Genomic DNA, 12,542 nt, shown 5'->3' on the forward strand with positions numbered 1-12,542 from the left:
TCTTCCAGCATTAAATCAAGCTTTTCCCTTCAAACAGCACCTTAAGTTCTACTTGGATGTTTTCTGTGCCATTGTTCTCCTGACTCACCTAAATCATGGGATTAGTTTCTCACTGAGATGGTTCTGAGTGCCATGGGAATGTGTTGGGTCATGGAGGTTAAACGTAGATTTCCTTATTTTAAAATTTTATTTAGTACCAGGGACTAGCTGACAAGTCATATTGGGTCCATGCCAGCATGTCCATGATCTTCTTGCAATGTGACTTTGAACTTTATTGTATTGCTGATCTTCCCATAATCCAACATGCTGCTGTTTCCCCCATAGGGAGGAAGAAGACCATCATATAGGAAATTTTCCTCAAAAACTTGGCAGGATACAAAGAAAAATGTGAATTCTAGTTCTGCAGGTTGGACACTGCTTTGGGGTGATTCCACCATATTCATTAATCCATCATCACACCCCCAAATGCCTGAGGTCCACTGAGCACCTTTCCTAGAGAGATACTCTAGTGGGAAGTGTGTGCTTGGAAATACTTTACAACCCTGTCCTCTTCATCAGATGTGTACTCCTTTAAGGGAAATTCTGGTACCATCTTCAGTGCTCCCTAATGCTTAAAATGGAAAAGCATCACCCTTTTAAGCCCTTGTTACTGTGATGTAGACAGGAGGGACTCCTGAGGGTGCCATTTGGTCTCGCTGGTAATGCTGAGGGTCTCAGGAGGATCACATCCTGCTGCATCAAGTCATTTCCACTGTTGGTTAAACATGACTAAGTCCATGTAAATCCATCAGTCTTCTGCTTTTGAAGCAAAGAAAAATCAAAGTTAGAAAAACACCAGTTGTCCTTATATTTAGCTGACAAGTATTTAATATCCTGATGCTGAAATGGTACATTTGAATTATAACTTGGACTAGGTGGCCTTCAGCCACCAGGCCTGCAGCCTTGATCACAGGTGGGACAGGTAGGCCATCAGTCACACTGGGGCATTCTGCATAAGAAAGGACTCAGTCTCCTCAACTCAGCAAGTGTTTATGGGGCATCTCAACATCAGAACAATGCTGAGTGTGCAGTACAACCCTTAACCCCAAAGAGCTGATGAGTATTTGCCTTGAGTCAGTGATAAGAACTGGAATGAAGCCCTCCTTAGGCTTTACTGTAACATTTAAATTTGACAAACACTTCCAGAGTACCAGTGATATGCCAGACTGGGCCAGAGAGGGACTTTCATATTCAGCAATATGTTGACCTCCCAAAACAACCCTGTGGAAATGTATGATTGTGCTCAATGGCTCAGAGTAGCTGGGTGACCTGCCTGAAGTCGCAGACAACAGTGAAGTCCAGCTTCTACTGCAGATCTGATGGCAAGTCCAGTGTACTTTCCCACGGGCCCCACAGGAGCTTAGGTATTCAGTCTTCCTGCATCTTCTCTCTGGTCCCATTTCTGGAGGATGATGTAGGCAGTAAAAGGCTGTGAGAGCCCCAAATTCTGCTCACTGAGTACAGCAATGTACAGCCAGAGCCTGTGTGCAGTACTTCTAATTTAAATGAACACATACTGAGCTCTGCATGTCAGGATGATAATGCTGACTGCAGTTTTCCTTCAAGTAGCTCAACATAGTTCCTTTAAAATGGTAGTGTAGCTGCAGTTCCATTGCAATAATGAAATGCCACTGAAGGGGAGTGCAGAAGCCCAGGACACTGTAGGAGTCCTCATGATTTTCTTGCCTTATATTTATTCCTTCCCTTTCACTTTCTAAAGACAGGAAAGAAAGGGCACACTGCATAGAGGCTAGTGTGCTCCAATATATATTAACATCTTAATGGGAAAGCCGTGCATGTACTGTATACATTTACTACTCTCTGACAAGAGGGAATTAAATGTCAGAAGGATTTGTAGCATCTATAATTGAATTGCTGCTGAGAAAAGCAAATCTTAAAGAAGAATAACATATTAGGATTAGCAAATAATGTGGCATTTTGTCAGCGTATGCCATTCAGTTTGTTCCCCTTCAGTAATAAAGTTGTGCTTTTTAAAATGCACACTTATTTTTGTTGCCATGATGGGCACTACAATAGGCGGTGAGAATGAGTAGCTATGTTATTGAGATGGTGCTAGGTTTTTTGGTTTGTTTTATTTTGTCTTTGAGGTCAGATTTTGTTTTTGCCTCAGATTTGGAAGACCCACTTTCAGACTTTTTTTCTTCCTAGCAAGAAGCAGCAAGCGACATCACGATCATTAAGCTGCTCCTGAGATAGACTCATCCCTCCCTGCAGCCCTAGGAGGCTGGGGGCAGTATTGCCATTCTAAGCTCTGTTTCTAAGAGTTTTTTATTAAACCAACCTGTCCAGCAAGACTTAAGAGCAGGCAAGAGACTAAAACTAAATAAACCATGTGACAGAACTGTTGCAAAGTATAACAGTTCTAACTCTTCTCCAATGATCCATAGATGATGAAACTGCAGAAAGTAGAGCATCTGAATTGTTCCATAAATAGAAGTAGGACTGACGTCATTAGAACCTCCCCATATTACTAGTTTTTAAGATGAGGCCTAAGGTAGTTTGTAACCCATGAAAGAATACATATGAGCCTTTAAGGGGAGTATCTAACTCTCCCCAATTTTTTAAATACACCTTACAGCCTGAGCCAGGACTGTTTGGACATGTGAAAGAAGGCCAGCAGAAGGTGGTTGTCATGCCCTCTGCCGTCTGTTGTACTGTATATTAATTACTGTATGAGACTGGCCTCAGACTGCAGCCACAGTGAGCATTCTGCTCAGTGACTTCCTGCTAATGTCCCTATCGACCAGGAGCTTGTCCAGGATATACTGGCGGCTCTCCATGGACCCCTGCCTTTGGTGGCAGAGGCTCCTAATCTTATGACAGATCCATGATTAAGGTGCTCACATGGCAGTGTGTGTTATGCTGTCCCTGCCAGGTGGTATAGTAGCCATAGAAACCGGATCTGTTGCAGAACCCTGTTCTAACAGGCTGCGCAGCTGCAGGGCACTGCATTGAGGATGACTAGCAAGTAATCTGAGCACTGAAAGCCGGCAGAGAGAGAGAGGGGAGTCCCCTGCCGGGAGGGGAAGAGACTGCTGGTCCACTAGCAGCCAATTTTATCGTCTGGCCCTATTTAGAACCCCCCCTCATAGTGCCCATGAGAGATGGATGGAGCCAGGTTACCTGCCAAGGTAAAGAAGTCCGAGCAGTTTGGGCCACCCCTCTTGAGAGTTTCTTTAAAATGGTTTTGTCCTTGCAGTTTCTGTGATGCTCACGTGAACCCAGGGGTTGAAGCTATGACCCATGCTGTAGTAGTCAACTTAATATTCTACAAGCAGCGTGTAAATGCTCACCTGGAGCCAAATCTTCCAGCTTTTTGCCGATCGAAAAGCTAACTCACGGGTACTAAGCAGTCCATGACTGATCCGTCCCTACGGAGACTCGTGTCACACGTAGAGCCATGAACATGGCTGCAGGATGAGACAGTACAGGCAGGGAGGGCTGAGCCACAACTACAAGCTGGCATGAACACTTCTCGGCATTTACAAAGTACAAAAAATCTGACTCATGCAGGGACTAGGCCTAAGGTGCTTGAGGTCACACATGAAATGATTTGATGGAATTCTTCACTGCAGTTTGCCAGGGTCACCCAAACATGCTTGGTTCTTCAGGCTGGAACAACATTTATGCCACAAGCATAAACATAACTTTACTCTTCAGGATAATGGGGCAAATCTTAGTCCCAGAAGTATGAGTGCTCTTACACTTATTCCTAAGTGAGAGAAACAATTGTAGGCTGTTACAGAACAAGAAAACATTACCTCCAAACTGAGGAGATGTCCATTTGCCTGAGGAGCTGGTGTTTTATGAAGCATGTTTATTTTTCTGTGTAGAAGCTGGGCAGTTGGAGAGTCTGCCTCTTTAGTTTACTTCTTGCTCTTATTGAGAAAAGGAGCCAGAAATCTGGAGAGGACATTCCAGGAGAGGTTCTGGGACCTGAATGAAAGGGTCTGCACCCCAACAGGAACAGGACTTGGATGATGGTGAAAGTCATAGACATGCCCAGTTTTTCATTTAGAAGTAATTTCTCAAGGACCAGCCAGAGTTCTTGCTTTGGGAGCGGAACAGGAGAGGCCAAGCCTCTGGCGGACCTTATCAGAGCCATGCTCCTTTTGGTGGTCGTGTTTCCTTCAGCTTCCAGTTTGTGTCCTACCCCGTTAGCTCAGTGCCTCTTTCAGTAACTGTGGGCTGCCACTTCATACCATGAGCCAGACACCAGCCCACAGGAACAGATAACCAGCTTTTACCCTGATCTTCCACCAACTGGGGCGAATCAATAGCTCCATGGAAACTCCCCCCATCCCACACACGGGAACAAAAGAGTGAGATGAGTCTGGAAACAGCGCTGCTCTTCACAGGGACACCTAGATGATACCAGTGCTGGAGAGCCCTTACAGCTCTTTGTATCCCTCCAGCAGCTCAGCGGGATGGGGCGGCCCAGGAGGAAGTGGAGAGGCACTGACAACCTGCAGGGTCTCTGTAAATTAAACATCACTTACTTTCTGTTTCCATCTGCAGTAATTGAAAGCAGGAAAGCATCTTGTTGATTAACTGGTGGTAGTAAACTTTCTAATCGAAGTATCAAGATAGCAGGAGAGATTACCATTTAAACAAGTGTCTAAAATATATATGTTCTTGAGGGTGGGGAGAATAGCTAGAACCCAGGTATTTAATGTGGGCAAAGTGCAGTGAAAAAACAGCACTGAGCATCTGTAGCTGTGAGGTTCATGGGGAGCAAAAGTCAAATGAATAGTTTTGACTAAAGAAATGAATCCCACAGATACTGCTCTATGAGGTTTTTTGTTTTTCTTCATCACAGAGCTTCTCTCCCTCTCTCCACCCCCTTCCCTTTCTCTCTCCTCTCTCTCTCTTTTCCTCCCCCCCCCGCCCTTCTCTTTCCCCTCTCAGACTTCTAGAATGTCCCTGTGCCTAAGCATGGAAGAGGCAGTCTTTTAACAGTGCACAGGAGAGTGCCTTTCTCCAGGTTAGGTCTTGTGCCTGAGACAGCTTCTCAAAGCCTCCCTCTGTTCTCAGTCTTCCTGGAATGGGATCTGTTTTCACCTCTTGCCTCTAATACCTAACATTCTCCTCTCCTCAATGGCTAATGTCACTGTGTTTTCCTCACACAGTTCTAGGATGTTGAGGTGATTGGAAGACCCTGGTGTTGCAATAGGCCTAAAGTTCATGGCAATTGGAGATGAGTTAATTCCCATTCCCACAAAATCCCTTACTTTGACAGCTCCCTAAGGAAATCACAACTTGCTAGCTTTTCTGTTGCATTTGTCTCCCTGTGAGCAATTTTGAATTTGTGCAGTTGGGGGAAGAGTTTCCAGTATGTAAAATGCTACCCTCCAGTAGATACCCCGAGTCCAGGGGCACCCCAAGGGGAGTACTCTCCTTCAACAAGCTCTGTTGTCTCTCAAAGAAAAAGTTTCCATGGCTTGGTTCTGCTGTGTTGAAATGACTTTTGAGACATGGAGGCTGTTGCATCTGTAATAGGCAACACTCTGGGCCGAGGGGGGAGATTCCTCTCCACCATGTTTCAAGTCGAGCTTATTAGACACGTAGCTGGAGGGGCTCGCACATCACGGAGCAGGCTAATTGTCTGCAGTGCACTCTGCCCCCAACCCTGTCTCCAGTCTCCAATTAAAATCCCATTGTCCTGTGGTCCTACAGCCTGCGGCTGCTTCCAATTTGGTGTTTCTGTTTGGGTTTGGATATTGGGGTTTTCTCAGTCCTTTCAAAGGTAACTTAATGAAACACTTTAAATACTTCAATTTTTAATTTAAATTCTTTTAATTAATGTGCTTTCCATGGACCCCTCAGTCAGGAGTTATTTCCCCACATCTTTCAGTACTTAATCTCAGAGCAGAATTGGAAATATCAATAGAAAGTGTAAATCACACCCTCCTGCTGAAAGCGTTGTATCAGGTTTCAGCTCAAAAGAGCACCATTACCTTTAGCTGTCACGGATCTGTACACTTGATCGATAAACTTCAAATATTATTAGAGGTGGAGGCTTCAGAGATTTGCTCTGTTCTTTGGAGAGAGACAGAGATAAATCTTTCTTAAAAATTGACTTGAATTTGCACTCTCAGTCTTCCTAGTGAAATGCATTTCTCTTAGGCGTCCAGCAACTGCAAGGGGGACAGATTTATAGGCCATGTGCTTCTTGTACTGAAAGATTTAAATGGTAAATCCTTCACATATGACTTCACAAATCATGTAAAGTTAAAAGATTTTTACCGTTTCTGTTGCTGCTGTGCTTAAATTGTAAGGTACAGCTAGTAAATCATTTTAATGGAGGTGTCGTACTTGACTCAATAAAAAAAAAAGACAATGGTTTAGCTTCCACTCCAAAATGTTAATGTATTAATCAACGGGAGAATAATTGTTTTTTACTACATTATAAATCCTGGGTGCCATTAGGATTTCAGCAAGGGGTGATGTAGCCACAGTCCTAAATTAAAATTGTTTACACTGCCATACATCCATTCTGCATTGCCATAGCTCATTCTGGGTTCATTTTGGAGTTGTTCCCCAGCCAGACATGTCATTCCTCAGTCAGAAGAAGACATCCTGAGGGAGTGATGCTTATAAAGGAAAATTAATTGCATTGTGAAGTGTTAAATAAATAAAATAAAAACCGTCTGTGGCAATGAACAATTATTCCTTGCTGTCTGTTTTGAAACGAGTTTTTAGGTTTTAGATTGAGGCTTACTCCCTCATACATCCTAAATGTGGCAAGCATGTCACTTGTCTTTAGTCTCATAATCCTTGTTTTATCTCTAGGCAGCTGTGGCTTTGAAGCTCCTCACTTTTTCTATGCCTGTGCCTAGCAGAGAATAAGTCACTGGGTGCCCGGCCGCCCCTTCACAGCCTGTTACTGCCTAAATGTGCCCTTCCAAGCACCCCTAGTAAGGTTGGCCTCCTTAATAGAACCTGCAGCTGGATACAGACACAGTGAATGCTAAGACCAGTCAGGACCGGGGATGGACTCTGTTTCTCCCCCCCTCCCCCCACCCCCGCTCCCTGAGCTTGTTCCATATGCCTTAGTGCTGCCTACAGTGAAATTGCCCGTGGGGAGAACGGATCAGTTCAGCACTGCACAGGTCAGTCTGCTTGCTCCTGTAACTTGATCCACCTCCAGATTGTTCTCTCTGACTACTCCATTAAAAAAGAAGGAGCCCGCCGTCCCTGGAGGCAGTGGCGCAGGGCTTCTGGTGTCTCGTGATGCACTCTACATCCTATTCTTCTTCTGATCTCAACAGATTCTCGAGCAGGTGAAGAAGGCTCGATAAGGGCAGTGGATCATGCTGTGATTGGCGGGGTCGTGGCCGTGGTGGTGTTCGCCATGCTGTGCTTGCTCATCATTCTGGGGCGCTATTTTGCCAGACATAAAGGTAAGCAAGGTGTTTTGGCAGGCAGGAGGCCTCGTGTCAACACAGCCCCTGCATTCACAGACTTTACAAGGTTGCCCTTGATAGGCAGTTTAGTTTATGTGGCCGAATAGCCTCTTGATTCCTGAAACAGGGAGAGAAAAAAAAAGTAGAAATTTTAGCAGCTGCTGATTAGGACCATGAGAGCTGAGTAGTAGCAAGCACTCCTTGATTGGGGTTTTCTCTCTATATAAAGCTTTATAAATTGTTACTCAATAATCCTTCATCGAGGATAGAATAAAAAGCACAGAGTTGGGGCTGGTGCACAAGGTGTATGTGAATCCTATACAAACATGGAAGGAGGACACGGGTGACCTACTGCTTTCTGGGGAGCAGGTAGACTAGCTCTGCTCCTGGCCCCAAATTCCAGGTAAGGGGGTCACAGCGGCTAGACCATTGCATTGGCTTGATGTGCTTTAAAAGCCACATAAATATGTATTTTTAAAATTATCAGTGCAATTGATTTAAATTACCATTAATCACACACTTACCAACCGTGCAATCTGGGCCGGCAATCATCTTTTCCAACACTTCTCCTCTCTGCCCCATGCTGCTCGGATCCCCTTCTCCCCTCCGGGTAATTTAGTCTTTTTTTTCTTTGTTGGCCCTTGTCTTTCTCAATTGTTTTCTGAGGCACTGTGCAGTGACCTTGCAGAGCTTCCTATGAACACTGCCTGCTTAAAAAACATGGGTCTGGGGACAGTCCCTTAAACACAGTAATGGAAGTGCAAGGTGATTGACAACTGCCCTTAGGATGCAAAGTGCCAGCCTTCGGGTGTAAAACCATTTGGGAACTCCATGCTCTGCCTTCTTCACCCTCCGCCCACACCCAGGAGGCAGACTGGCTGAGGACTCACAACCTCTTGGGGTTGAGCTTGACAGAGCCAGGGAGTAAGGCCAGAGAGCAGGGCAGAGGTCTGGGCACAGCTGTGGAGAGCCATGGGGCAGAGGGCCAGTGTGGTACTCCACCGAGAAAAGGGGACACAGAGATCGCTGCCTGCCTGCCTTCTCAGATTTGTCACTCTGAAAACACAACAAAAGTATCATCCTTTCTTTACTTCAGAGTCTTCAAGAATACAGCATGTAGTAGGAGGAGAGTTATTCAATTATGACACACAGTGTAAGCTCTACCTGTATATCATATTGAGGTGCAGTCCTTGTCTTCCTTTATGTAAATGGTTGGGACTTGGTGATAAGAATGTCACCAACTTTGAACTGCTCTGTCTATTGTCATTGTAAAGTGACTGTGCCCATTAGCAAATCCATGAATTTGGGTCCCACTAGAGTTACACTGTGAGGATCACTTGTTGCTTAAGGCAGACCCCAAGCCTTGATTACAGCTGTCATAATATCAAATTACTTCTACACCTGGAACCCCACTCTGAAACGGAAGGCAGAAGAAAATCAAACATGCTTGTGCAAATTCCAGCACATTCTCACTTACGGGTAAGGAGTAATGATTCATGAGGACAGGAGACCAGGTTCACGTAAACGACCTGAGGTGACAATAGACCATCATTAGGGCCCTAATTCATTTATTGGCTAATTGCTCTTTTTTGCTTTGGTCTTAACCATGTACGTGCACACATCTGGTCATTGGTCCTGTTTATGCGTTATTGTTCATACATTAGTCAGCAGCTCTCCAGCTTTCTGCATTTTTAGCTCCCACTCACGTCCTCCTCTGCTGACATCCTCTGGTCATAATCACTGCTCTAATGTCTCATTTGCTGAATTATATCGCAGCGGTTCAGTTGGAGTGGTGCCTTTGGAACCCCCGGATCCCCATTTGTCTCACCCACCTCGCTCTCTTCTTCCAATTGTTTTTTCCCCTCTGCTGCCTGCACACCACTTCGGCTGATGATGGCCATAAAGCAAGTTGCCATCTCTGTACCACTTTACACAGAGGCCATCAGACAGTCACGGTGCTTTACCCCTTCATCTTTCAGGTACATACTTCACTCATGAAGCCAAAGGAGCCGATGACGCAGCAGACGCAGACACAGCTATAATCAATGCAGAAGGAGGACAGAACAACTCCGAAGAAAAGAAAGAGTACTTCATCTAGATCAGCCTTTTTGTTTCAATGAGGTGTCCAACTGGCCCTATTTAGATGATAAAGAGACAGTGATATTGGAACTTGCGAGAAATTCGTGTGTTTTTTATGAATGGGTGGAAAGGTGCAAGACTGGGAAGGCTTTGCTGTATAAAAAAAATGTTCTTTGAAAAGTACACTCTGCTGTTTGACACCTCTTTTATTGTTTATTTGTTTTTGAATTTTTATTTCGTCCTACCAAGTCAAACTTGGCTGCTTGGATTTAGTTTGGATAGATTGCAGAAAATTCTGTGCCTTGTTTTTTTGTTTGTTTGTTGTGTTCCTTTTTTTTTCTTTGTGTGCATATATTTTTCCCAAAAAATTTTGATTTTTTTTTTCCAAAATCTCCCATTTTGGAATTTGCCTGCTGGGATTCCTTAGAATCTTATTTCCCCTTATTTTGCTATTGTTTTTACTTTTTTGTTCATTGTTGAAATAACTACATTCTGTTCAAAATTCAGTTTCATGAAAGGAGAACCAGCACAGCTTAGATTTCATAGTTCAGAATTTAGTGTATCCATAATGCATTCTTCTCTGTTGTTGTAAAGATTTGGGTGAACAATGAGAACTCTTTGCTGCTGCCCATGTTTCAAATACTTAGAGCAGTGAAGACTAGAAACTTAGACTGTGATTCAGAAAATGTTCTGTTTGCTGTGGAACTACATTACTGTACAGGGTTATCTGCAAGTGAGGTGTGTCACAATGAGGTTGAATCTGTCTTTATTCTGTATCTGTAGACGGCTCAGTATAGATACCCCACGCTGTCCAGAAAGGTTTGGGGTGGAAAGGGCTCCTCCTTTTTCAATGCCCTAAACAGACCCGACAGTGAGGGCTGTTCCTTTTACGTAAGTGGACAAATTTGAGTTGCCACAGGAGGAGAAGTAGGGAGGGGGGAAAGATAGTTCTGCTCTGGTTATTTCTGTTCCAAAAGATTCCATCACCTTTCCCAATCGGCCTTACTTCTCACTAATTTGTAGGAAAAAGCAAGTCTGTGCGGTGGGCAAAGGACTGAATGGGACAGTTTTTTTTCCTTTGTGCTTAGTTAGGAAGGCAGTAGGATGTGGCCTGCATGTACTGTATATTACAGATATTTGTCATGCTGGGATTTCCAACTCAAATCCGTATGAAACTTTCCTTCCTTCAGATTTGGCTTAACAAAGGCAGGAGGTACAAAAGAAGGGCCAGTATTGTTCTCACACTGGTCTGCTGTCAATCTCAGTTCTCAAAAGGTCAGAGCAGAGGTGGAAAAACAGCATGTCGGGGTTTTCAGTTACTTAATCAAAACTCAAATGTGAGTGTTTTTATCTTTTTACCTTTCATACACTAGCCTTGGCCTCTTTCCTCAGCCTTAAGAACCATCTGCCAAAAAATTACTGATCCTCGCATGACGGCAGCCATAGTGCATCGCTACTAAAATGCATCACCGTGAACATATCTGAGATGGGGAACCTTGGGAAAAGGTAGAGGAGTCAAGTTACTATTTACATTTTTTTTTAAAGAAATGTACGTCTAGGGTATCTAGAAGTAGTCCTGAAGGACAAAAAACTAAACTCTTACCATATGTTTTGGTAAGGCTCCAGACTCCAGAATACAGTCCCTATGGAAAGATGGCATCAAAAAAGATAGATCTATATATATAAAAATATATATTATATAACGTTTTCAGTGAGTAATTTTGGATTTTGCAAGGTGCATTTTTACTATTGTTACATTATGTGGAAAACTTATGCTGATTTATTTAAGGGAGAAAGTGTCAACTCTTTGGTTTTTTTTTAAAGCGTGTTTATTTTTCGTCTTTATTTTAACCTTTGATAGAACCATTTGCAATACGGGGCCTTTTGGGAACGGACTGGTATGCGAAAGAAAACCCATGACGAGCAGCATTTTGTTTTCCCTCTCCTGTCCCAAGGCACTTAACCAAGACAAAAAGCCACAACGAACATCCCGTTTTCAATGGATTTTATAATGTGCAGCTCTATTCCGAGCCCTTAGCACCCATTCTGACCATAGTATAACCATATCAAAGGGTGAAAACCATTTAGCATGTTGTTGACAGGTTTTTTCTGTTGTTCTTTTTAGGAAAATAAAAAAATGAAACCTAGCATTGCTCACAGGATTGGCATCTCATTTTTGGGACCTCCCATCTTTCTGTTTTGAAAAGTGTACAGTAGTGCGGTGTTCCTGATGTAACTTTATGGCTTACAATGTTGACCTGTCTCAGGTTCATGTGTTTCGATTGGTGTTTTCCGTCTCAGGTAGATTGCGAAGTGTAGGCCCCACACATTGGAAAAAATAAAATAAAGCAAAAACAGGAAATTATGGGTTTTAGTTGTATATTGGTTTATGTATTTTTTCTTAAGTATACAGTGCACTGTTTGAAATGTATTGTTGAGTATTACTTTGTACAGGTTGATCACTTTTTTTAGAGTGAAGAAAGAACAAACTTGTTTTTTGTGTTTTTTAAAGGAATATAAAATAATGAAGGATGTATAATTGATGCCAAATAAGCTTGTTCTTTAGTCACACCGACGTCTTATTTTTCCCTTTAGGCCAGTTCTGTTTTTAAGGTGTACATGAACAATGTTACGGTGTAAGAAACTCCATGTCCACATGTTCCCATTCACATTTTGTATTGGTTCATGTATACCATTTTTACAAAAAAAAAAAAGAAAAAAGAAAAAAAGTACTATAAAATATCTGTCTTCTTAATAAAAAAATTAATGTTACAAAGTGATCCTTTAATCTCATTATGGACTTTTTATGGACGCCTCTCACAAGAGAAGAGATGGGCCCCGGGCCCAGCTTCCTCCTCAGGACCTTGTGCAGGGCCCAGAGCACAGCCCTAGGTACTGGGAAATGCTGCCGGCTGGGCTTCTTTGATCCGATTTCTCTCTTCCTCCACTCATCCTTCCTATCCTTGTTCTCTTCTCCCTTCTCAGTGGCCAGGTGGG

At 43.3% G+C, this 12,542-nt stretch overlaps 1 protein-coding gene across 6 annotated transcripts in view; it reads left to right on the forward strand.

Annotated features, from left to right (window-relative positions):
- Positions 1-12,259, forward strand: part of CADM1 (cell adhesion molecule 1) — a 370,159-nt gene extending 357,900 nt beyond the window's left edge. For all 6 annotated transcript variants that reach the window (XM_028514571.2, XM_028514565.2, XM_028514566.2 and 3 more), the window contains 2 exons: positions 7,332-7,463; positions 9,446-12,259. In XM_028514571.2, coding sequence (XP_028370372.1) covers positions 7,332-7,463; positions 9,446-9,564 — 251 coding nt within the window. In that variant the 3' untranslated portion in view covers positions 9,565-12,259. The remainder of the gene's footprint in view (positions 1-7,331; positions 7,464-9,445) is intronic.
- Positions 12,260-12,542: the final 283 nt, after the last annotated feature.

This window comes from Phyllostomus discolor, chromosome 6 (genome assembly GCF_004126475.2).
Source record: "Phyllostomus discolor isolate MPI-MPIP mPhyDis1 chromosome 6, mPhyDis1.pri.v3, whole genome shotgun sequence".
Lineage (NCBI taxonomy): Eukaryota > Metazoa > Chordata > Mammalia > Chiroptera > Phyllostomidae > Phyllostomus > Phyllostomus discolor.